The 25,673-nt window shown below is 54.2% G+C and overlaps 1 protein-coding gene across 4 annotated transcripts in view; it reads right to left on the reverse strand.

Annotated features, from left to right (window-relative positions):
* Window positions 1-1,194: 1,194 nt before the first annotated feature.
* The window catches only part of MAN1C1 (mannosidase alpha class 1C member 1), a 147,731-nt gene continuing 123,252 nt past the window's right edge, over window positions 1,195-25,673 (reverse strand). For 2 of the 4 annotated variants that reach the window (XM_068967325.1, XM_068967323.1), the window contains 7 exons: window positions 22,879-23,005; window positions 19,628-19,721; window positions 14,396-14,511; window positions 6,495-6,714; window positions 3,791-3,963; window positions 2,597-2,712; window positions 1,195-1,883 (listed from right to left, as the gene is read on the reverse strand). In XM_068967325.1, the coding sequence (XP_068823426.1) occupies window positions 1,763-1,883; window positions 2,597-2,712; window positions 3,791-3,963; window positions 6,495-6,714; window positions 14,396-14,511; window positions 19,628-19,721; window positions 22,879-23,005 (967 nt within the window). In that variant the 3' untranslated portion in view covers window positions 1,195-1,762. Of the gene's footprint in view, window positions 1,884-2,596; window positions 2,713-3,790; window positions 3,964-6,494; window positions 6,715-14,395; window positions 14,512-19,627; window positions 19,758-22,836; window positions 23,006-25,673 lie in introns of all 4 variants that reach the window. The other 2 variants (XM_068967322.1, XM_068967326.1) reach the window with 2 other exon arrangements.

The raw sequence follows: 25,673 nt of genomic DNA on the forward strand, positions 1-25,673 counted from the left end.
CCTGTCAAGAGCGATTTGCTGGGTTCAGGCAGCAACTTATTTACCAAATGCCAGGGCTCCTGCTACAGCCACAGCTTCCTGTAGCTCTGACTACTGTTAAGAAGATGCTGGAAATGTCTGAGTCTCCACAATAGGAAGCAGCATCTCCCACAGCCTCAGGGCACCAGCCACATTCTGCTGATGAAAACCTTATAAGGTGGAGGGGCCACCATCCGCTTGGTGGAAAAGAGAGGTTCAGAAAGACAGGAGACCTGCCCAGGTTCCCCCAGTTGGGGTTTAAAGCCAAGTCACCTGGCCCAGGGCCTCAGCCTCCCAGGGTGCTACTCAAGTTCATTAACAGCCAGAATGAAGTGGCTGAGCCTGGAGATGGACTCTATCCTGTGAAGTCAGCTGTGTGGACACGCTGCCGAGGGGTGAGGGTGAGTGAGGAGACACTCTCCCCAAGCTGCTGGGGCCTGAACTCTTTGTCCTGTAGAATGGCGGCCTCCCAGGGGTGGCAGTCAGGGGGAGAGCAGATTTGTGGGACACGCTTCCCTTCCAAGTCTCAGCTTGAAGGTCATCTGGTCACAGAGGCTCTCCTTGACTGCTCCTCTAAGGTAGGTCTCAGCCTGCTTGTCTCCTTTGGAGCATTTCACGGAACTTTTGCTCATTCTGCTCCATGGTCTGTGTCCCCCTGCTTGACTATATGCTCCCTGAGGGAGAGGCTTCTGACTGTTCCACTCACAGTCGTGTCCCCGTGTCTGGCCCCCTGCAGACACTCAGCAAGTAGCTGCAGAATGACGGAATAAATGAAGGCTTGATGGGGGTGGTGAGCAAACCATAGGGGCTGGTCTCACCTCTGCCTTCATTGGCTGTGTGACCTCAGGCATGTTGCCGCCCCTCTCTGGGTCTCTTCCAAGCCGTGATGTTTAATTTCATGTATAAATATCCAACTTCATTGAAAAGGTTGGCCTCACCCTTGCTGAATATCTTAGGACCGATGTAAGGGAAGGTAATAGAAGTTGGCATCTTCACTAAATTATACTTTAAATCATCTGCTGGTTGACTTTTCTTTCTGATGATAACATTGCAGTGGTTTCCCCAGGAGTCACTGATGTGCAATGAACCCAATTGTATTTCTTATTCAATAAACTCTTTTATTGTAACTTTACAGATTTTTCCATTACAGTAATGAAAACAGCACTAGTGATTCATAACTGGACCAAATCAAAGGGGAACTCTTCCTCAAATTATAAGGTAAATGACACATAATTGGACATAGAGTAAATGTTGGGCAAAAGGAATTCAAAATATAGAAGATGGGGTCACGATTTTGTGTGTGTGTGTGTGTGAGTGCAAACACTTTAAGGGTTAGTTTATCAGGATGATTGCATTTTTGAAAGCACATGATTTTGAAAACTATATTTATAATCTGTGATAAAACTCAACTGTAGAGAAAAGGCAAAATCAAGCAAAACTCAAAAAACCGCCAAAACGAAAGGAAGTGAATCAAATCCACGAGGCTGCAACGCAAACCTCCGGTGCTTTGGCCCTGGAACGGCGAGAGAGCAGGTTTCACAGAACTTCTCTGTGGAAAGGAATGTCTGGGCCTGGTGTGACATCTCTGCGTCTCCAAGTCCTGTCTCCTCACAGAGGAAAAGAAGTTGCTCGTCCAACACATTGGCTGGGTCTGCCGGGCAGGGGCCCACGTTCCCAATCCGTTTGAGAACACCCCCCAAATCCAGAATAGGCGACCCGGGAGCGGCAGGGATCCGGGTGGGCGTCAGCCCCCGCCCCAGCCGGAGCTGTCCGAGTGGTTCACAGGGAGCGGGTGGGCCTCCGTGTTGAACACCCAGTCTTCCAGGGAGAGCATGTCATCTTCAGAGAACAGAAGATAGAGATACCTGTGCCCAGCGGGAGCGAGCAAGACAGCCTGTCAGTGCCCTGGGGAAGGGGGATCTACTGGGAACAGAGCTCAGAGCCCGGCAGGGTTGGGGGGGGGCCTCCGGGACAGGCCTGTGCCCAAGGGGGCAGGGAGGTCGCAGACCCTGAATCTGTCCAGAGGGCCCGTCCCTGGGAAGGAGCTGTGGATGCCGGGGGGCACATCGAGCTTTAGGCCAGATGGAGCTGCTTCATCCTGCTTCTGTACCTCCCCCCCAACCAGCTTCCCCTAATGGAAGGAGCAGACCATTCCCATCCATCCTGCAGGGACCTGCTTTAGGAAACCGCGAGGAAATGGAGGCCAATTTCCACCCCGGAAAGGGGAGGACGTGCAGCGGCTGAACGGCTGTGGTGACGGTACTGACGCCATCATGGGGATTACTCTGCCCGTTTTACACAGAACTTAAGTAACAGGCTGAAGCAGTTCACTTCTCACACAGCTAATGCTCCGGTGCGTGGAGTCCGGCCCACCTCACTCTGTGTGGAGAAACTGGCCTGGCCCAGGGCCCCCGCCCCAGTGGGATAACCTCCTGGTTCCCAAGCCCCCATCCCTCCTGGGACAGCCGAGCCTGACTGATGGTGATGGTGGAGCTGCCCCTCCCGCCTGCTCCCCTGCCTCCCTAAGAAAAGATGGAGCTGCCTTCCGGGGAGAACACCGGCCGAGCCCCCGACTCACTTTAGAGTCTCCGCCAGAAAGAACGTCTGCTGCTTGTTGTCGTGGTTGGGAACCTTACTGTATACATCCTGGATCCCGGAGAACCCAGCTTCCGTCCGACAGTATTTCTCCAAGGCCTGAAGGAATGGAAGGCAGACTTGATGTAGGGAGAGGAGAGGTCTCCCCAAGACCCACGCCTGCCCAGCTCTTTAGCAGGCATGTGCGCCCCCGCCCCCGCCCCCGCTTCGGCTGGAGACTCCAGCGTTTATGGGAGCAGCAGGCCAAACTCCTCTCTCAGGGTTCAGCCACCCTGCGCAAGCAGGCTCCCTGGGCCCTGCCTGAGCTCTTCACCTGGCAGGAACTCACAGGAACTAGACTGGCCTGACAGACTCCCTCACAGTGGCGGACAGAGGGCAGGGAAGGGGCGGGTGATGTTCCTGGACTGCAATGTGGGGACTGGACTTGGCTTGCCCCAGGGATTCCCTGTAGAAATGTGGTCCTTGGGCCGGAGGCTGTGTCCGCCTTCTGCACAGAAATGTAATTTTTACCCACTTAGCATCTATGGGTGGGGCCCAGGGGGACAAAACAAGTGGCCTTCAATGGTCAAGAACTAGGGTTCTCAGAAAAGGAGGGGGACTCTGGCCAGTGCAGCATGTCCGTGAGTCTGAGCAGGCCCCGCCCCCTGGCAGAACACGTGCTCCGGGTGGTCTGGGCCCCCCAGGGCAGTGGGCCAGGGCAGAGCAACAGAGGGAGCTCTGCATCCATCCAGGAATCTTCTGGAGTCCCCACCCCTGCCTCTGACACCTGGCCCAAAGAGGGGAAGGACTGGAGGAGCGGAACCCAGAGAGGGGGAAGCCCAGGGCTGGGCTGGTTTGGGGAGAGGAGGCAGGTGAGCTGGCAGCTGCTCCCGTGTGAGAGGAGCGATCGACAGCCACCCATCCAGGCTTCAGGGTCAGAAGGCAGGGACCCTGTGTGTGCTGGGCTGCCTCTGGCTGCCGCCCTGCGTTCGCCCCTCCAGGTCTGCTGACACTACTAGGCACTCAGCCATCTTCACAAGCTCCGGGCCTGCTTCTGCCCGGCTGCAACCCAACCTTGACCTTTTGCACTCTCAGCCTTAGCCAGGTGCCAGCCTAGCTGGCCCTCCCTCTGGGCTTTGGACCCTGGCTGGGAATGGCCAGAGGCCCCTGCCATCACCCCAGCGCCCCCGCCACTCACCATCACCACTTCCCAGCCCCACTCCCTGTAGATGGGGCTGTGGGTCTGCCGCCACAGGTACATGTAGCTCTCCACCACCTCTGGCCGCAGGATATAGTAGCTCTCGCTGGTCTGCGTGGCCACGGCCTCTCTGCCCGAGTTAAACCAGAAGGCCTCGGGCCCCAGCTTGGTATCTGTGGGGAAAGGACCAACCAGGGAGCCTGGGTCAGACCTCCCACCTCCTTGCTCTTCAGGGCCCTGCTGCCCCAGGACAGATGGAAGCCTCTGGAAGCCCTGGCCAGGACTGGTTGGTGATGGATTGGCATGGGCTGGCCTGTCTGATTTGCCTGATAAGCTGCCTGGCAGAGGTATAGCTCCCCTCTTGGCCCAAGCTGGCCAAAGCAAAAACCTTAGGCCTCGAAACTTTGGCAGTTTTAGACCCTGAGAATTCAGACGAACATCCCAGCAGTTCAGCGAGACAAAGGTTTGGGTGGTGTGCCCCTCACTGCGTATTTTGAGACCTTAGTCCTGCTAAGATGTGAACCGGAGCTCAGCCAAGAAAGGGTTGCAGGTTTAAGCGCATTTGGGAACAGTGGGTTAAAACCAAGTAAAAGTCTCTTTTCTGTCGACCCTTCTTTAACTTGCTAATGCAATGATGCTTCTCCTTTGCCTGACCCCCACTCCCCACTCCACCCCACCTTCCCTGGGAACCGCTTCTGACACTTTCCAGAACCGCCCTTCCAGAACTGACGGTTTGGGAGACTGCTGAGGTGGAGATGAGGGAAGATTTGCCCAGAAGGCACACATACTCAGGCAGGGGGAGCTGCATAACGGCTGAGCTCGGGGGTTTGCTGTCCTGTCTGGTTTTGGTCAGTTTGCAGCCGTCCCCACTGTCCTGTAACTACCCCTGCAGCCACCATGGATGAGCCCCAGGGCGGGGCTGGGCGCTCACATCCGTCTACTTCAATCCTTAAAAGAAACGTTGCCTTGGTTAAGGCAGATGTTACCTGCCTCTCACGCATGTGGAAACTGAGGATCAGAGAGACTATGTGGTTTGTCCCAGGTAACACAGCAAGCTGTGGCTGGGCTGGGGTGTAACCCTGGATCTGTCTGATGCCCTTTCCCCAGGCTGTCCTCTCTTTCTCTTCTGGGTCCGACTGTCTAGGTCCAAAATCTAGGGAACGTAGGTCAGATCATCTTCCCTTTAATGCCTGCCCATCCGGTCCGGTCAGCGGAGGGCCCAGCTCTGGTCCTAACGTGGCCCTCCCCCACCTCCCCTGAGGTCTCAGGACCCCTAGATGCTCTGGGCTGCTTTTTCTCAGGGACAGACTGGAGCTTTGCAGGACATCCTACTCATTCATGGAGGGCTTCACAGAAGGGGAATTAGGCAGACCCTGGCCCCTCCAATCCTCTCCAGTGGCGGAGCCGCTCTTGGCCATCAGAACCCAGCCGTTTTGCCAGGCTGTTAACGGGGGGAGAGTGAGAGCAATCGCGGCAGCCATCCGTGGCGGAGCCGGGCTGGCTGCAACAACATGCTCTGTTAAGCGGACTGTCTTTTATGGTCTGGGCTGATTATCCCCGAAGAATAGCAAGTTTTTTGTCATTCCTGAGATGTCCTGTTTGCTTATGGTGCTGGCAGAGACAGCTCTTTGAAGGGAACTGAAGACCAGTTTTAAGGACCCACTGCGAATCGCTGGCCTCCTGAATACACCTCCAGGAGCTCTGGATTCCACTGTTGTGCTCACATACTTGTCTTCGGTGGACTGTTAACAAACACCTCCCACAATGCTGGCTGAAGGTGCAGGCTGAATACTTCCCATGGGGCCTAGGAGACCTGTGTTATGTTCCCATTGAACAGACGAGAAAACAGAGGCCACCAGCTGGGTGAGTGGCAGACTGGTACTCAAGCCAGGATTTTTTTTTTTTTTTACTGCAAATCTTGCATGGGTCCTCTCCTCCAACCAAGGCTGGGATTACGACTCAGAGCATTGGGTCCCTTTTGGGGTCCTGGGGTGGGGTGGCCTTGGGCTTTTTCTGAGGGGCACTGTTCAGAGAGGCAGCGTGCAAGGTGGGGCTGGGCATCAGAAGACCTGGGTTCAAGCCCCACTGAGCTACTCAGGTGCAGTGTGGTTTTGGCTTAGCCACCGTTTCCCCACCTGTAAAATGAGGAGGTGGGTTCATGATCATTAATGGCAGCTTCTGAGTCTAATGTTTGGCAGTTCTGCCGTGGGGGCTGGCGGGGATGGTGCAGAAGCTCTTGGGCTTCCCAGGGGGTCTTGGATGAGAAGGTGATTATGGGGGTGGTGCCAGGAGGCGGTAAGACCCTCTAAATAGGATTCCAGGGAGGAAAGACAGGGTACGTTGCAGGGTAGGGGCTCAGGGAGAAGGAATTTGCTAGGCTCAGGAAGCGAACGTTTCCAGCTCTGTGCCCCTCATGTGGGAACCTGGCCGGGTCACCTCTGAGCCTCAGTTTCCTCATCTGTGCTGTGACAGTCAGCGATGGGTGTCGAGTGTTGAATGATACCCAGCACAGGCAAAGTGCTTAACACAACACCGTGTTCCCTATAACTGAGGGCAGTTTCGGTGCGTGGCTAGCACACCCCTCATTCAAATTCTGCGTGATCCCTAAGGCGAGGCATCGCTAAGTCCACGTGCTCCCTTCACTCACTGCCGTTCTGCTGGTCTTTCCGGCCTCTCCTGCTGCCCCTTCCCCTCGCAGGGTTACCTGAGCGGGCGTACGACTCGTGGCACGTCTTGGTGATCTGGGCTGCGAGCTCTCGGTAGTGGGCCCTCTTTTCTTCCTTGGCATCCTCAGCGCCAAGGGCGATCATGCCTCCGGAGAAACAGGCCAGGTGCCCCATCTTGTGGTCCAGGATCCCCCCTCGCCACTCGGCGATGTAGGTCAGCCCCCCGGGAGAGACATTCACCAAGTGGGTCTCTATCGCCTGGGAGCAAGGTGGGAATCGGGGCAGGGAGGAAGGGCAAGGGGGGCACAGAGAAGGGAAGGGGGAGGATGGAAAGTGAACATTCTGGAGATGCAGCAAGCGCAAGATCTCCAACCCAGACAAACGGGGCCTGCTGACCTTGGCTGGGGGTGGTCCCAGGCGGGGCTGGCAAGAGTTTCTGCCACTCACCCAGCTAAGGCCTGCTGCTTGCTGGGGCGGGGTGGGGGGCTTAGGCACAAGGCAGCTTCCCCAGGGTGTCTCTTACACAGATTTTTAAAAATCCTTTGTGTTCAAACATTTTTAGAAAAAAATCTTTAAAAATTATTATTATTCTCCATTATATCCTCTGTCTCCCACACTGCAGGCAGATTCTTTACCAGCTGAGCCACAAGGGAAGCCCATATCCTCTGTTAAGGAATCTTAACCTGAAGCCTGGATGGCCTGTGAATGGTCTTGAGAGGGTCCAGAGTTCCCCTAATATTGTATGTGACACTTTAGAGCATTTTCCAGGGAAGAGGATCAGTTATATTTGATCAGATTCTCAAAAGGGACCACAGACAATAAGAGCTGCCCCCTACAAGCCCTTATCAGAGGCTTCCTCACTTAATGCCCACAATAAGGCAGGCACAGGGGTCGAGTGGCTTGTCCCAGGTCTCCCACCACACCAGGATCAGGACAAGGACACCCACATGCCCACGTGTGATTCCTTCCATGACCTGAAAGCTGCCCCTCTTGGTGACAAGGGGCTTTCAGAGTCCCTCCTTGCTCCCCCAAGAGGTGATGCTGTTGGGGAAAGACTCCTGGGATATCGTGGGGGTGTAGGTGTCAGGCCATCACACCCCCGACTTCCTGCTGTTAGTCCCTGGGACTCCAGGAGCCCTGGAGACGGCGGTGATAGTGGCAGCCACCCACATGGTGCAGGCCTGCACTCGATGGGTCCTGCTGCAGGGTAGAGCCTCAGGGCCTGGCCAGGCGTCTGCCTCCACTGGTCCCCTCCACTCTGTTCTCTGGGGCGGGATGGGGGGCTCTGTACTCTGTAAATAGCACATGTGCCTTCATCTTGGGCCTCTGTAATGCCCTCCCATGGCTTCCAAGTGCCCTCAGACAAAAGTCCAGCAGGGCCTCCGACTCCGTGATCTGCACTCTGAGGCTTAACCCAACGCCAGGGACATGGCTCCCAGGTGTAGACTCCGGGTCAAACCGCATCTCCACCAGCCCCCAGCTGTGTGACACTGGGCAGGTTCTCTGTTCTCTCTGTGCCTCAGTTTCCTCATGTATAAAACCAGGGTGAGAGCATGAACCGCTTCACAGGGTTATGAGGGTCCAGTGTGACGAGTCTGCAGAGCTTAGCATGTTTCTTGTGCAGAGAGGCCTTAATAAAGAGGCTTGCTACCTCCAACTCTGCTGCTTCCTTGGTGAGAATACCCCCGTCGAAACCACGGCAGCCCCATCACTCTACGACCCTGTTATCTCTCTATGTGGTGCTGGCCTCACGTGCCTGCTCCTATTTGTATATGATTCTATGGGATATCTGCCTCCATCCCAGGACCCTGAGTACCAGGTGATGGCAGAAGTCACCATCGTCAAGCACCAGCCAGTGGCTGGCACGGGGGAGGTCCTGAGGCAACACTTGTTCCTTGATCTGTTTTTCCTTACCAGGAAAAGCAGAGAGGCTGGCAATTATGACTCCTCTCCAGTCTGCCCTCCGGCCTCCCCTACTCTCTCCCTCCCCTTCCCTGGCCCTGGCCACACCTGTGCCCCCTCCCAGCCCCCAGGACATTTTGTGAGTGCCCTCAGTGCCAGCGCTGTGCTCCGTGCAGGGGATACAGCCCAGAAGATGGGCCTGGGCCACAGGGAGCTCACCGGTGGGCACAGAGGCTTCCCAACAAAAGCAAATACACCTGAGAATCATAACTTGTGATCAACATTTGAATAAAACAAGTTAAGGGGATGAGACAGAAAAAAGCTTGAGGAGGGGGGTGGTCCTATGCGGCAGAGTGAGGTCAGAGATGGTTTCAACGCTGGTGACCTCCACCGAGACCTTTCTTTCCTGCCTTGGGCTTTGTTGCAACTGCTGTTTCTTCCCTAAGCTCCAGCCCCAACTTGCTACCTCCAGCTCGGCCGCTTCCTTGGTGAGAACACCCCAGTCGAAACCACGGCGGTCCTGTTACCCTACGACCCTGTTATCTCTCTATGCGGTGCTGGCCCCACTTGCCTGCTCCTATCTGTATACGTTTCTATGGGACGTTTGCCTCTATCCCAGGACTCTGAGTGCCAGGCGACAGCAGAAGCCACCACCATCAACCACCAGCCAGTGGCTGGCACAGGGGAGATGCTCAGACAACATTTGTTCCTTGATCTGTTTTTCTTTTGCCCTCAGCTGTCAGGCCCAGACTGGTGGGCTGGCACAGGACCCTCGCTGAGCAGCAGATGGGGAAGCTCTGATGATGTGACTGATGCGCCAGGGCACTGCTCTCCTTGGGAGGAGCACTGGGGTGACCTGCAGGGCTGCGGGGCCCTGACCGGGCAGAGGTGGGTCCACCGCAGCTGCTCTGCAGTGCTAAGTGCGTTGGAGCAGGGAGGGGTGGCAGGGCTAGTCCTGAGTGCAGAACCCTGATTCAGTTACCCACTGTCAACAATTGGGAGAGAACCCAGACATGCAGGGAGATCCTAGGAAGCTTCGCACTGCAGCTGGAAATCGGCACCTTTAAGACTGTCTCCCATCGGTTAACTTCTGTTTTGGGGTTAATGGGGCTTCCTGGGTGGTTCTGAGGGTGAAGAATCTGCCGGCAATGTGGGAGACCTGGGATCGATCCCTGGGTTGTGAAGATCCCCTGGAGAAGGGAATGGCTACTCACTACAGTATTCTGGTCTGGAGAATTTCATGGACAGAGGAGCCTGGCAGGCTACAGTCTGTGGGGTCATAAAGAGTTGGATGTGATGGAGTGACTAACACTTTCACTTTCACCACACTACGTAACTGTGGTAAAGAGTGAAAAGATAGGCCAGTCTCTCTCTGACGATATAACTGAGACAAGCAAATGTAAAGGTGAAAAACCAAACCCCAAAGCTTTCTAAAACCCTAAGCAAGACAAGACACAGCACAGTCTGGCAACTGACCGGTAGAAAGGCTAAAATCATAGCAAGAGACAGAGTAGAGAGCTGAGTTTGAACTGCAGCTCTGCAGTTTGAGAGCTGCATGACTTTGGGCAAATTGCTTTACTTTTCTGAAGACTCTCTTTCTGTAGACTCTCTTTCTGTAAAATGGGAACAATACTTCCTGGATGGTTACGAAGCTGCTCAAAGACTCTGGCTAAGCACTGGCACTGACGGTTCCTTCCTTCGCCTCCTGGAGGGTACCCTGTCTGCACTCTCCTGAGGGGGCTGTCAGACCAGCCAGGATCCTCTGTGATTTGGCAGCTGGTAAGTGGAGGATATGGAGTCAGTGAGACCTGTGTTTGAGCCCTGGCTGTGACACTTGCTGCTGGGGGCCTTGGGCCTTTCTTTTTTTAAAAATTAATTTATTTTTTAATTGAAGGGTAACTGCTTTACAGAATTTTGTTGTTTTCTGCCAAATATCAACATGAATCAGCCATAGGTATACATATGTGCCATCCCTCTTGAACCTCCCATCTCCCTCCCCTCTAGGTTGTTACAGGGCCCCTGTTTGAGTTCCCTGAGTCATACAGCAAATTCCCATTGGCTATCTATTTTACATATGGTAATGTAAAGTAATGCTCAAATTTTGAGCTAGCAAAATTGAGCTAGCAAAGTAAAATTTTGCTAAGTAAAGTGAAGTAAAATTTAATTTGGTAAAAAAGTAAAATTTAGAAAAAAATTGAGCTAGCAAAGTAATGCTCAAAATTCTCCAAGCCAGGCTTCAACAGTATGTGAACTGTGAAATTCCAGATGTTCAAGCTGGATTTAGAAAAGGCAGAGGAACCAGAGATCAAATTGCCAACATCCGCTGGATCATGGAAAAAGCAAGAGAGTTCCAGAAAAACATCTATTTCTGCTTTATTGACTATGCCAAAGCCTTTGACTGGGTGGATCACAACAAACTGTGGAAAATTCTGAAAGAGATGGGAATACCAGACCACCTGACCTGCCTCTAGAGAAATCCGTATGCAGGTCAGGAAGCAACAGTTAGAACTGGACATGGAACAACAGACTGGTTCCAAATAGGGAAAGGAGTACGTCAAGGCTGTATATTGTCACCCTGCTTATTTAACTTATATGCAGACTATATCCTGAGAAATGCTGGGCTGGAAGAAGCACAAGCTGGAATCAAGATTGCAGGGAGAAATACCAATAACCTCAGATACGCAGATGATACCACTTATGGCAGAAAGTGAAGAGGAACTAAAGAGCCTCTTGATGAAAGTGAAAGAGGGGAGTGAAAAAGTTGGCCTAAACTTCAACATTCAGAAAATGAAGATCATGGCATCCGGTCCCATCACTTCATGGGAAATAGATGGGGAAGCACTAGAAATAGTGGCAGACTTTATTTTTGGGGGGCTCCAAAATCACTGCAGATGGTGACTGCCACCATGAAATTAAAAGACGCTTGCTCTTTGGAAGGAAAGTTATGGCCAACTTAGACAGCATATTAAAAAGCAGAGACATTACTTTGTCCACAAAGGTCCATCTAGTCAAAGCTATGGTTTATCCAGTTTTCACGTATGGATGTGAGAGTTGGACTATAAAGAAATCTGAGTGCCAAAGAATTGATGCTTTTGAACTGTGGTGTTGGAGAAGACTCTTGAGAGTCCCTTGGACTGCAAGGAGATCCAACCAGTCCATCCTAAAGGAGATCAGTCCTGAATATTCATTGGAAGGACTGATGCTGAAGCTGAAACCCCAATACTTTGGCCACCTGATGCAAAGAGCTGACTCATTGGAAAAGACCCTGATGTTGGAAAAGATTGAAGGCAGGAGAAGGGGACAATAGAGGATGAGATGGCTGGATGGCATCACCGACTCAATGGACATGAGTTTGAGTAGTCTCCGGGAGTTGGTGATGGACAGGGAAGCCTGGCGTGTTGCAGTCCACGGGGTTGCAAAGAGTCAGACACGACTGACCGAACTGAATGTAAGTTTCCATGTTACTCTTCCCATACATTTCACCCTCTCCTTCCTCCTCCAGACCTTGGGCCTTTCTAAGCCTCAGTTTCATTACCTGTAAGAAGGGCACTGAATAAGGCCAGGCACCCAGCACAGCTGCCTAGAGGAGAGCACAAGGACAGAAACTCTCTGCTCTTCCTGTTGTGCCTCCTCTTGACCCCCAGGGGTGTGCCTGCCAGCCTGTCTGAACCCCCGCCCCCCATGCCCACCCTAGCAGGAGATTGGTCTGACCTGCACATTGGAGGCCCTGAGGCAGCTTTCACAGCAGTTGCCTGGGCCCCAACCCAGAGGTGATAAAGTAACCTTGTTGGGGTGCAGCCTGGGCACCAGGATTTTACAGCTCCTCAGGTGATTTTTAACATGCCAACAAGGTGGACAACCACCAGAACATTCTTCAAAGCCCCAAACTCGCCAGAGGCCCAGCCTTTACCCGGGGTCAGAGACACTGCAGGCTCTTCACTGGGGAGATCAAATGCCAGAGCAAAGCTGAGTTCTCTCCTGTTCCATCAAGTGTTTCTATAAAGCTCCCCGTTCGCTTAAATAATTCATGGCCATTTCTTCCCTTGAAGCCTCAGCTACAGTGTGCCCTGAGGGCTGGGAACCGGGCTGCTCGTTAACTTTTCTGTTTATTCTGCAAGGAAGGCAGAAAGGGCCTCTCCAGGCAGCACTGCTGGACCTGACCGCTAATCCTTGACAGACGCTGCAGCTGCAGCTCAGCCCGGAAACTTGGAGTGGATGGGGCTGAGCCAGACAGGCTGGGACAGGAGTCCCGGGACCTGCTTCACGACTGAGGTCTTGGCGCCGGGGAGCTGGGCAGGGGAAATTCATTACTGAGCCTACAGTTTTAAGGGGTCCATGGCTCTGGAGGGCTGTTCCAGTGTGTTTCCTTGAAGGACTACTATTCCTGGCCGGATTCAAGTGATCAGAACATTGTCAGATGTCATTCATCCATCCAATCGCTGCCTACACCCATTCATCCACCTATATCCACCCACCCACCCATCCTTCCACTCACCCATCCACCCATCCATCCACCCACTCACACACCTCTCCTCCCTGCCTTCCTCCCCACTTCCTTTTCTTCCATCCTTCCACCCACCTATCCACCCATTCAGTCATCCATCTGTCCTTCCTTCCCGCCCTCCCTCTATCCATTTATTCGCTCACAAGATAGTGATTGTATGCCCGCCCCTTAGGTACCAAGCACTGTTTTGGGAGTCAAGCACACAGTGAAAGAGTTGACAAGACCCTTGTACTAGACAGCTCAGGAAGAGAGACTGTAAATGAGAGAACAAGTAACATACATAGGATCATTTTAGATGCTAACAAAGGTGAAGATGATGAATAATGAGCCTAAGGCATGTGAGAGAGAAAGAAGCTGGAGAAGGCTAATTCTATGGCCTCTGAGTTGATCAACAGGCAGGACCCAGCCACGTGAATGATATTCCAGGTAGGAGGGCAGCAGGTACCAAAGCTCTGAGGTGGGACTGAGCCAGTGTGCCCGAGGGAGGCTGGGGACCAGAGCTCAGAGGGCAAGCGGGAGAGAGAGAGGTCAGGGTGACTGGCAGGCCCAGGTCAGGGACTGTGGGCAAAGGCGAGAAGTCTGGTTTGTTCCAAGTGCTGAGCAGCTGTGCGGGGAGGCATATGCACTTAAAACTATTCGGGCTGCCATGGAAGAACTGACTTAGAGTGGGGAGGGGTGAGCAAGGAATCCAGTTTGCTTCAACCAAGGAGGGAGCAGAATAGAACCAACCTGCTCAATGTACTTTATGAGGAAACTGAGGCCCAGAGCCTGCCTCTTGTTTTGTTGGGCTCAAAGGTGTCTTACCAGTGGGCTGCTGGGTTCCAACCCCCCTTCAGAATAGCCCAGGCTAACTGGCTGCCCATCAGTCCCACAGTCTCTGCCCCTTTGGCCCATCTGAGCCTAGCATCCTTGTTCACTCCATGCCATGTGAACAGACCAGCTGAGAGACAGTGGGGAGAGCCTGGTGGCTGGCTTTGGAGACTTGGTTTTAGCTGGAGTTCTGCCCGTTCTGTGCTGTGTGTCTTTGAGCCAGTACCTTCCCCTCTCTGGGCCCATAGGATGGGGTGCCCTGCTGAGGGAGGCCCCTCCCAGCTTGGATGTGCTAATTACGTCCCCTCTGGTTCAGCCGGAAGATGCGAGGGTCTTGCTTTGGCAGCCTCCCTTGGGGGCCCCTGTGTTCTCAGTTCTGACACAGCAGGAGCACAGACCCTGCGGTTTCTGAATCAGGCTGCCTGCTGCTTCCCCTGAGGCCTTGGAGAAATGACTTCATCATCTTCAGCCTGGGTTCTGCATTTGTAAAACGAGGGGGTTGACATAGCCCTGATTTCAAGGTATTTGAGAAGAGTCACAGACAGGGTGTGCAGAGCGACAGGCTGGGGAGGGGACAGTCTCAGGGTTCCTTTGGGCCCGCTCGCCATTGGGGGCGGGAGTGGGCAGAGGTGCGTGGGGGGCAGGCTCTCAGCTCTCAGGGACCCTCGGGGAGCTGGCGGCGAGTGACCAAACCGCCCAGGCAGAGTCAGGCGCCTGTCTTACCTCCAAGGCTTCGTAGTACATCTCTTTTGCTTCCATATCTGTCTTGGCCGACATCAGCCAGGACTTGATCAAATATTCATAAAAACTGTCCCCGAGTCCTCCAACCGAGACGTGGTCTGTGAGGGGAGAGAGGACAGGAATATTATCTCCACCGGCCGCCGGCAGGACTTATCGGGTGAGCTCGGTGGGGAGCGCGCATTTAATCCCAGGCCTCAGACACCCCAGCAGAACGGTTCAAGGGTGCTGGGAGAATGGCGTGGCCTGCAACTGGGGGCCACCGGGGCAGCTTGAGCTCGATGGCCTCACACAAAAGTGCAGGGGCTCCTCTGGCTGCCGTAAATCACGTCGTTTAGCAGGCGGAGGACGGCAGGGCCGCTGGTTATTAGCTGTGAGTGAGTTGCATTTCTTTAAAAAGATAATCTGGTGGCAAGGAGTTCAGAGATTTTTTATTACCTGGTGCCAAACATGGTAATTAATGCTGGACAGGTTCATAAAAGGCCACGGGAAGGAGGAACGAGAGGCTTAATTTAGTCGGTCACAGTGCAGAGCTATTCTGAAAAAGCCAGGTTTAAATGTAGCCAATTGGGATGAACGGAGTTCAAAGGAGCAGGGGGAGGGAAAACCGGGTTGGAGGACCCCTCCGTCCGTCCTGGGGGAGCAGGACCTCCAGGCGTGGCTGGACGAGCAGGCGTCCCCATGCAGGGCAGCTCCGAGAGAGCGACAGCTGGCAGACGAGCTCTGAATTACAGAAGCGAGGGCGCACCTCACTCCCATTAACAGGCCACATCAAGGCCTTCAGTAGATACGACAAGGAGCGAACTGCGGTTCCTGGTTAAGCAGGGGGACAGAGAAAGAAAGGAAAGGGGCTGGATGAAGGCAGGGTGTGGGAAACAGGAAGAGGATTTTCAGCTCCTCTGGAGAAAGAGGAGGCTGAAAGAGAGAAGGGAGGGGAAGGGGGTAGAGGCAAGAGAAAGAAATAGAGAATATGGCAATAGCCACCCTCTTTCGAGGGTCTACTGTGGGCCAGAAGCTTTACTGTAGTACGTGTAACAGTCTTCCCAAGAGCCCTGTAAAGTAAGCACCACAAACCCCATTTCCCAGATGGGAAAACTGAGAGTGAGTCTAAATAGCTCAGCCACCAAGCCAGTAGAGCTCCCACTTTCTGCAGCTTCACACAGTCAACCAAGAGAAGGAGGCAAAGACGGAGAGAGAAAGAAAGGACAGATGTGAAGAGGGAGAGACCAGAAATGGGAGGAAAAGACAGATGGGAACCAGAAGAGGGGGCTTATAGGAGGGCCCACAGTAAACCAGCCCTGCCAGCCCCCTCCGGCCCCCTCCTTAAACAAATCCTGGTCCAGCAAGAGTTCAGGAAGGGGACAAGCACTTGGGAAAATGGGAACAGACCAGATAAAGCCTGGGGCCTAGGGAGCCGTGGGAGGGGGCCAGTGTGGGCTGGACTTTGTTACCCGAAAAGACGGAACCAGCCTAGTGTCCCCCTCGGCCCCTCTCCCTGGGGAAGAACACAGCTGGGCAAGCACAGAGGTGGGCAGGGCTGTGCAGGAGACCCGCGCTGAGCAGAGGTTGGGGGAGGCTGGAGGTTGGACCAGGTCAGCCTCCACAGAAGGGGCTGTGGCTGGTGGCACAGAGGAGGGGCACGGTGACCTCCACGGTCATCTACTGGGCCTGCCTCTTCTCCACCGCCCCAAACGCTGCAGCTCCCCCCGCCACACTCTGTCTCACCTGTGAGGACCCCTCTGCTGAGAAGACCTTTCCCCTCTGCCACGGCTCAGGCCCCCTCCCTGCTTCACTCCACCTAGAAGGCTTTCCTCTGCGTCCCCACAGGGGGACCATGAGGAAGGAGGGAGATAAGGCAGCTGTGCCCTCTGGCCCGGTGCCCTCCTGCGGCAGGTGCTAGGTGACAGCGGCCCCCACCGTTGCTGGGCGCCGTACCGTCAGGACCTGTCTGTGGGTCTGCCTCCCCCGCTCGGCTGTGGGCTGTGTGGGGAGGGACCATGGGGGATTCGCAGCTGTGCCCAATGCCTTCACGGCACACAGCGGACGCCCCAGTGGGCCCTGAGTGAGAGAGAGGCGAGCAGATTTGGGCTGTGCTGGGAAGGACCTTGAAGGCCACGCCAACGAGGCTGGACTTCATCATATGACTGCAGAGCGTGGGTGAGTGACGAGGTCCAGGGCTTCGCCTGGCAGGTGTGTGTGGGAGAGGGGAGCCAGGTAGCAGGTGTCCCACAGTTGTCTGAGACAGGAAACCCCTTGGGATGTGCGTAGAGTTTCACAGGGCCTTGGCTGTAGTGCACAGTTCTTATCTGGAGGTCCTGCCGCTTTCTAGCCTCTATGTGTGTGTGTGTGATGTGTGTGATGTATGTGGTGTGTGATGTCCGTGTAATGTGTGTGGGCGATGTGTGTGTGTGTGTGTGGTGTCTTCCCACACCAAGGGGCACAGGGGAAAAGTACAGGAGTGGGAATTAGAAACATTAGCTCAGGACAAGTCAGACCCCCGCCCTGGGGGGGTCTCCGTCTCCCCCAGAAGACGGATTTGTAAAATGCAGATGGGAGCAAGAGTTTGTGTGCGTGAGTGGAGCTGGATTCTTCTGCTTCCTGACCATGTCAACAACACTCCCATCACACTCGGCAGCGGGAGGCGGCCACCCTACACGCCTGGGAATCGCCGGCAGGAAAGTAGTGTGAAGCTGGGGAAGCGGCCAGGCTGCAGCTGGCGGGCTGCTCATGCTCCTACGCCCACGGGGGAGAATCTGGGCTCACCACGTCCCTCCCACCAAGGACGGTGTGGGATTCAGGCAGTGGACAAGGAGGCCAAGCCACTCCAGGGGCCAAGCCGGAGGGCTGGCAGCTCTTCCAGCTCTGCTGCGGCCGGTCTCATCTTGGTGCTTGGTGCCAGCAGCAGCCTGGTGGACTCATCCTGGCTGCGACGTCCGAGGGGCGGGAGAGTCTCTGCCTCTCGCTACCCTGACGCCCAGCTTCAGGCAGGAGTGGGGACTGGGCAAAAGCATGGGTCTGGGCTGGGAGGTGGCCTCAGTTAGTTCTTCGCCTCCTGAAGCTGCAATGTCTGTGGCTGCAAGTGGGCTACACAGAGGGTTCAAGGAGAGCTAAGAACGTGAACTTGGCTTGTGCAAGATGGGAATGGTATCATCTGCTGGAAAATCACACAGCCATCCAGAAAACAAAACCAAACAAACCCAGTGAAAACCACAGAAAACCTGAGAAGACCCTGGCACCAAAGCCAGGGGAGGCGGAAGGCAGGCACCCAAAGGAGCACAGCTTGCTTTATAACCTTCCCTCTGCAGTCCAGTGGCCCTTGGCTTCATATTTTATTAATAGGAAACATTTTTCCATATGTGACTGAGTCTGCCCAGCCCTGTAACCCTAGGTGTAGCCTGCAAAGAAAATTATGCTTCTCAGCAGGGCCGGGGAAGGCGGGGAGGCTCCCCTGTAATTTGCCAAGGTGGCCCTTCGGGCTGGGAAGCCACCCCCCTTGCCCCCTGGTAATGGGTTTTGCTGCCTTGTCCTGGAGCAGCTAGGGCCGGCAGCTGCACAGTTTATCTCTTCACCCAGTCAGGCCTAGCAATTAAAGGCAGTAACAGTTATTGAACTGTCCCTTCCCGTGGCCATAATCTGTAATTCAAACCTTCATTTTCCCCTGGCACTTCTGAATTTGGTCGTGTGCTTTGGTTATAAATACTTTGTGTTTCTCCAAGCAGTTTTTGCAGGAGGCTCCTTGGGAATGAGGTCATCACCAAGGAAAATTCCCGGGTCGAATTTTCTGGGCCTCCTGAACCGGCGGATCCTAGAGGCTCTGGCTTGGAAAGGCAGGCCTCTGCAGTTTCCTCACAGTATCCCTGCTGGCCGGCCAGCTGGCCCTCCAGGCCTGCTTGCATACTTCTGGTGATGGGTGCTTATTACCTGTTAGGACAACCCATGCCATCTTTTTTTTTTTTAAGTATTTTTTTGAATTTGTTACGGTATTGCTTCCATTTTATGTTTTGTTTTTTTGGCCTTGAGGCATGTGAGAGCTTAGCTCCCCACCAGGGATCCAACCCGCACCCTCTGCATTGGAAGGCAACGTCTTAACAACTGGACAACAACTGCCAAGGAAATCACAACCCACGTCATCCTTGGAGAATGAACCGAAATCTGTTTACTGCAGCTTTTGACCATTGCTCCCACGCCCTTCTGTAGTATACAATGATCATATCTCTAGCTCTCCTCCCATTTTCCAAGAGAGGAAACCAAGGCTCAAAGAGGAGAAGTGACGTTCCCCCTGCGCCCCCCAGGGTGGGCAGGAATTAGACTCAGGTTCACCTCGTCCCTGAGCCCTTGCTGATGACATTACACCTGGGGTTGGAGGCAGGGAACGGGGTAAGGGGGCAAGAAAAAAAAAGGTAAGGGTAAAGGGAAAGGGTTCTTGTCTGGGCAGAGGCAGTGGAGGTGGGGCTTCCGGGCGAGTCTTGCGAAGCCCTGAGAGGCAGGGCGCATGGAACCAATCTGTGCTGAGTGTGACTGCAGGACTAGGGCCTTGGTCAGAAAAGGAAAGGCAGAGCTGGGCTTCCCGATAGCCGGGCAATGCTGGAGGCTGGGCGACCTTAACACTCCCCTGCCTGGGAGTTTTACAAACCCCATTCTGTTTCAGTGGGTGGAGCTGGGGGCTGTGAATGAGGCTCCAGAGGTGACCCACAACTGTCTGGTTGAAAAAAAAGCCTCTGAACAGAAACAGCTGGAAATCCTAGCACTGATTCTTGTAGGTGTAAGATGTGAGTGAGGAACTCATGATTTCTATATTGCTGTATAGGTAGGATCTGCTTAAATGTTTTTTTTAAGAAATTAAAGTTGGAGGAAAGGAACCAGACGAAGCGGGGTGGGAGGGGATTGCATGGCTTTTCTTGGAGCCACATTTAGAGTAAACCTCTAACTGGAGCACTCGTGCAAGTCTGGGGGAGGATGAAGGAGGTTTCGGTGGGCATCAGAAGAGATGGAAGGCTGGGGATGGCTAGCACACGGGCGATGCACAGGCTGGGCCTCACACCTGTCACAAAGGCAATGGCAATGGTAATGAGCACTCCCCATGGCTCCTGGCAGGAGGGTGGTACCCAGGAGCCCTAAGCAAATGCATCACCCCTCACTGGGCCCAGGTGCCTCACACAGCCTGGCGGGAGGGGAAGCTGGGCAGAAATCCAGTGGACCAGGGGCACCTGTACTCACGTTGCATCCAATTCCCGCTCACCGGGCTGAGGAAGTTGGGGTAGAGGCCAAAGGGCTTGTCAATTTCCCGAAGGACCTTTCGGATGTTCCGGACCTGCCAAGAGATGGACACCAGGCACATCTTTACTTTCTCCAAGGAGCCAGCTGATTTCCAGCCCACTGAGGACCGGGGTGGCTGATTCCAACGCAGAGGGGGAAACATTCCAACAAGGAAAGGAGAGCTGGGTGGGTAACCAGCAGTTGGCTCCAATCTGGAGGTCAAGAGATGGGCCCTGTGCTCAAGAGTGGGGCGCGGCAGGATGTGGCCACAGTAGGGCCTGACTTCCCACCTGTGTGCTGACCCATCTGCCAGGGGCCCTGCCAGTCTCCCCTTCACTGTGTGTGGATTTCGGGGACGAGTCTTTTTACGAGGGGCTTCGTATAAGTGATAGTCGCTCATTTGTAAGTGCTAGACAAAACTGTCTTTTTAACAGTCAGAAATGGTTAAATATTGGCAGTTTCACATAAGCCTGGTAATATGTTGTTTTATCTGACACGGTAGGAACCATTCCAGAAGGGAGGATCCTTAGCATTCTTGTGCCCTAATAGGCATCTCAGGGTTTTAATAACAACTGCAACAGCTGTTAACATTTCTCAGTTACTCTGAGCCAGACCCATCAGAGACACGATCGCCAACCCTCCTAACAATCCATATGGGATTATCATCTCAGTTTAACAGGCAAGGAACCAGGACGTTGGAGAGGTGCAGTCACTTGCCCGTGGTCACGGGGCTTGTAGTGGCAGAACCAGGGCCTGAGTCTGGTCTGTCTGTCCTCACAGAGTGGTCCCGGGTCCAACAGGGATCAGGGCAGGGACCATGCAACAGAGGCTGCCCCCGCTGGAGCAGGAGGCCGGGTCTGCAACCTTCGGGGCTGCGAAGGGCATGACATGGGATTCAGCAAGGCTTTATCCATCAGGGGCTGCTGTCTGGCAGAACATGAAATCTTCCGCTACAGACTCTGCAGGACAGAAAGGCCCTTGGGGACCGAGCTGTAGCATGCTCACAGATTTATCTGCAAGCCGAGGAGCAGTGTTTCAGCTGTCAGACCTTCCTTTCCGGGCACAGAAGCTCGCTCTCACTTGGCCTTGCCACATCAGATCTCACATCCATTTATACTAACGGAGTCCATTATGGGGCACAGGACTGTGCTTGCACCTGAGTTAGTCTTCATTGTCCTGGAGGTGAGCAGTGAAGCGAGCTAAATGAGCCCCCCTGGAGGGTGTGGGTGCTTCCAGAATCGGGGCCAATTTGTTGACTGCCAATAATCGCCTGTGTGAGAGAGGCATGACTGGGGGAATCAAAGGAGCTGGAGAATGTAAAAGTAGCGACAGAGAGGTGGCGAGACTCTTGTGAAAAAGCTGGAAGCCTGCTGTAGTGATCTGGTCTTGAAAGAGCATGGGTTTCAGGGCCAGAAACTCCCTGGGTTTGAGTCTCGGCTTAATCACTTACCAGATGGACGACTCAGGACAGGTGATTGAACCTCTCCGAGTCTCAGTTTCCTCCTCTGTCAAATGGGGATAAAAGAAGACACACCTCACAGGCTTGGTGGGAAAATCAGAGCCACTGTACAGTGCCCAGCACATCCCAGGTGCTCAGGCAGCAGCCGCTCCCGTCTAGCAGGACCTAGAGCAACTCCTCGCCTCACTCCTCTCTGAGCCAGCCGTGGTATTCCTAGAGGGGTCCGGCTCAAGAGCAGTGGAAACAGGGAGGCTGGGGGCAAAGTCAGCCTGGAGTTGGGCAAAAGGACCAGAGACCAGAATACAAGATTCACCAGAAGTGGGATTGACTTTACTCCATGAGCTCTGGAGGTGGGGTGTCCTGGGGAGGCAGAGTCCTCTCAATATAAGGACCCCTCCTGAAAGGAGGTCTGACAACATGAGGGGCTGCTTAAGGGTGATGGTGAGCCCCAGTGCTGAGGAAGTGATCAAGGGGTTGAAAAACCCTTCTTGAGATTCTTGAGAAAGCTTGGGTGGATTCCCACATTGAGTAAGCGGTGGTCCTCAACCTGACATCAAAAAGCACATGAGTGCTGTTTTTTTTTAAACAACTTTTTTTTTTTTTTTGATGTGGACTATTTAAAAATCTTTATTGAATTTGTTACAATATTGCTTTTGTTTTATGTTTTGTTTTTTTGGGCATGTGGGATCTTAGGTCCCTGACCAGGGATCAAACCCACACACACCCCGCCACCCTGCACTAGAAGATAAAACCTTACCACTGGGCCTCCAGGGAAGTCCTGTATGGGTGGTTATTTAAAGCACAGATTCCTGGGCTTGGGATGACACTCAGAGTTCTGCTTCTTCACCAGCCAGCCTGCTAGGTGATGCTTTGAGGCAGGCTGGCTGACGTAAGCCTGGAAGCCACTGGGAGTGGTGTGCCTCTGTGACCCCCTGGCTCCCTCGGCATTCTAAGAGACTAACCCAGGACCGGGGAAGAGAAGACTTTGGCGGTGGTCTCCTGCTTCCTGCAGGGCAGGGCTTTATCTCCCTGCAGGGCCAGGACTCGGGTAAGGGTCAAGCGCCATCGGCGGGTGGTGTGTGGCCACTTTCCTTCTTTGGGTTTAGAGTTAGATCTATTGGGACCCTGCCAGATGGGACTGCCCCGGGCTGTGACCCCGAGAAACCGCTCTTTCTGGAGGGCTTCACGGGGCAGGGGCAGCTGTCAGGAGGGACAAAGGCCTGGACACCAGCTCTCTGGACGCCTGTGGTCCTAGCCAGCCGGGTAACTGAGAAGGAACAGACGTGAACCTCTGCCGCGGAGGGAAATCGCTTTGCCAGCCTGCTGACAGAACGAGCTAGACGGGCGTCTGGAAGCGCTAAGGCAAGCAGATCTCACCCGAAGAAGTTAAATGTCTCTGGAAAGGGGACTTCAGTGCCGGGTGGCCAGTTCCTGCCAATGCAAGCTGGTGCCTAGATTTCCCTGGTTGCACTTACTCCGGATTTCACACGTGTGTGGTTGCCACCGAGCTCACACGTGTACCAGGGAAAACCTTCTTGCTGGCAGCCATGTCTCTTCCCAGCTTACTCCTTGTCCTCACCTTCCCGGCCGCCTGGCATCGGGTACAGTTAGGCAACCATTTGCTACCCTGGCCCTGGCTGCGGGCTTTCAGCCCCACCCCCACCCTCAGCTGGCCTGCGCCCCATCTCCCCATCACGAGCTGAGTGCTCACCCTCTGCTCGCGAGGGAAAGAAGGAGCAGGGAGCAGACTTGCCTTTTCTGCGAAGACCTGGTTGCCAGAGAGCTGGGTGAGGTGTAAGAACTCCAAGTGCAGGGATCCAAACTCCGCCAGGATGCTGCTGCTCCCTGCCATGGCCCAGCCCCAGCTCCTGTTGGAGCCGCTGAAAAGACAGAAGCAGTCGGGGTTACCCCTTGCCGGCAGGGCTGGCTCCTCTGCTCCATGGGGGAGCACCTACTATGTGCTGGGCACTGGACTAGGAGCTTCACCATCCAATCGCAGTGAATCCTCCCTGGGGGTCGACACTGTTCGTACCCCCTATTTATCTGTTGAGGATGTTCAGGTTGGTGAGAAACTCGCCTACAGGTTATTTAAACCCAGGGCTGTCTGACAGGCAATAGTCTTCGTTCCCACGGTCAAGCAGCTCCTGTAAGATGTGTGGGCTCTCGACGGACATGGGCAGAGCTGCCGAGGTGGCCAAGACCTGGCGCAGACATGATGCTAAATTTACAGGTGATAGGGATAATGCTGTTGTCAGGGACCACAAAGACCCCCTAGAACATTCCATCTCCATCCACTTGTTCAAGGGCAACTGAGTGCTTACAATCATCGTTGCTGTGTGTGGAGGGCAAGCAATGCGTGGCCGGGGTCCAAAGTGGAGGACGACGAGAGGGACCCCGCTTGGCCCTTTCCTTCCCTCCACAGTCACTGCTGCCCGTGGACTCACAACGGCCCCAACCTGGAATTTCGTGGAACCCATACCTGAAGGGTGGCTGGCTCTACTAAGACCACACACCAGGGACTACCTAGATCCTGGGAAGTCCGAGGTTAGGGATGAAAGCAGCAGGGGCTCTCTGAGCAAAGGTCTCCTCGCCGCAGAGATGCACGCGTCTCATGAACACCTTAGATGGGTCACCAGCGTGACCTGGCAGCCCCGCCGGAAAAGGCTGTCAGCTAACTGCGTCCTCCCTTTCCTTGAAAGTACTGGGTGCTTTCAAGGAGGAAGAGTGCAGAGGGCAGGGCCTCGGGTAATCCTCCCATCTGCCCCTTTCACAGATGGGGAAAACAGAGCACAGAATGGTGACGTCACTGGCCAAGATCGCACAGTTAAGTGGAGCAGCTGGGACCCTGGCTCCCTGGCAGCTGGCCTCTGTCCGCCCTCTGACTCCCAAGGACAGGACCTAGGAGGGCAAGTGTGGGCCTGGGAGGTCACGGTTTGCTAGCTGAGGGGCCCTGCTTTATCTGGGTGGGCTGTGGCTCCCCCGAGGTTGCCTTACTCCTCTCTGATGTGGTTTCAGGAAACTCTTGCAGAAACAGATGGAATCACAATGACCTCAATAAACACACCTGTTTCCTTACTCTGACTCCGGGCACGTGGGGAGGGAGGGGTTGCACAGAGGGGAAATCTGAGTTCTAGGTAGTAAATGAAACAGCTTCCAGATGCAGGCACTGGGGCGGGCTGTCCACATCATGACTGCATTTAAAGCCCAAAAGGTTAAGCACCGTTAATCCCTGAGGAAAACAGAGAGGGAAGTGAGCTGTCTTTAGAAGCTAAGAACCAGTAGGTGGTGGAGGCAGGATTTGAACTGAGATCTGCTGGCCTCGGCCTCAGAGGGTACAACCCTCAGGGGTTCCCCAGATGGCCCCGTATCCACCCAGAGAGAAGGGGAAGCTGATGCCTCTGTGTCCCTCTGCCCTCCAGGCCAGGAGACCTCTCTCTCCAGCCTGTGACCTCAGTGGGAGCCTCAGGCACCCACAGGGCTTTCTGAATAATTGATGCTTCCTGCCTCAGCAGAGAAATTCAAGGTAAACAAATAAAAAAAAGCCCCAGCCACGATCAGCAGTCTTTTGTTCCCCTTTTCCTTACTGAAGCCTCTCCTTCCTTCCCCTCACTCCCAGAGCTCACCCTCCCAAGTGGACCTTCAGTGGTGGAGTCGCCCCGGGCAGGGGCAGGCGGTGGGCCGGGCGCTTTCCCCGCTCCGACTTGGCCTCACTTACTGGCTCCCCCAGTTCCCAGCTAGGGGACCTCAGGTGGGTCAGGGAATTCCTGCAGACCCTGGTCTCCTCATCTCCACACCTCACAGAGTCATCGTAAGTTATAAATTACGCACGCGATGACTGTCATTGTAACCATTATGTAATAATGCACATTAAATTATGTTGTCTGTTACAGTTAAGTTCTTGATATGTGCCAGGCAGCAGTGGTATCTTATTCTATCTTCACATTCAACTGCAGGGGTAGATAGCAAGATTCTTATTTCACAGGTTAGGACAGTCAGACTCAGAGAGGGTAAGACACTTTTGCAAGATCACACAGTAACTTGACAGTGTTGGCTGAGCTGAAACCAAATCCAAATCCTCGGTCCTCTGTGCCCCTAATGCATCCATTCTGGGCAGCATCCATTCAGACACCAGGAGGTCTTCTGATCAGCCTTATGACTGGTGGGCTGACAGAAGTGGGTCTGCTCCCCTCCCTGCCTTTTCAGCCTGAAAGTGGGCCTGCAGCCTGCGTTCTCTCCCCTGGTGTGAGGGGCTGCTCCATAATCCCCCTCCCCAGCCTGGCAGAAGCTTCTGTGTGTGCGTTGCCTGGGTGTGTACACACATGTATGGTATCAACACAATCGTTAATTCTGGACCCAGGCAGAGACTGGATTCTAATTTCTAACTTTGCTGCTGTGTGACCTTGGGAAAGTTACCTCACCTCTCTGAATCTGTTTTATCACTTTAAAGTGGGGTCCATGTGGTTGCTGCATGATGAAGAGAGAGAATCCATAATGTCGTGCCTGGGACACGGTGACCATTCGACAAACCTGCATAATTATTACCACGTG

The sequence above is a fragment of the Capricornis sumatraensis genome, chromosome 3 (genome assembly GCF_032405125.1).
Source record: "Capricornis sumatraensis isolate serow.1 chromosome 3, serow.2, whole genome shotgun sequence".
In the NCBI taxonomy this organism is placed as follows: domain Eukaryota; kingdom Metazoa; phylum Chordata; class Mammalia; order Artiodactyla; family Bovidae; genus Capricornis; species Capricornis sumatraensis.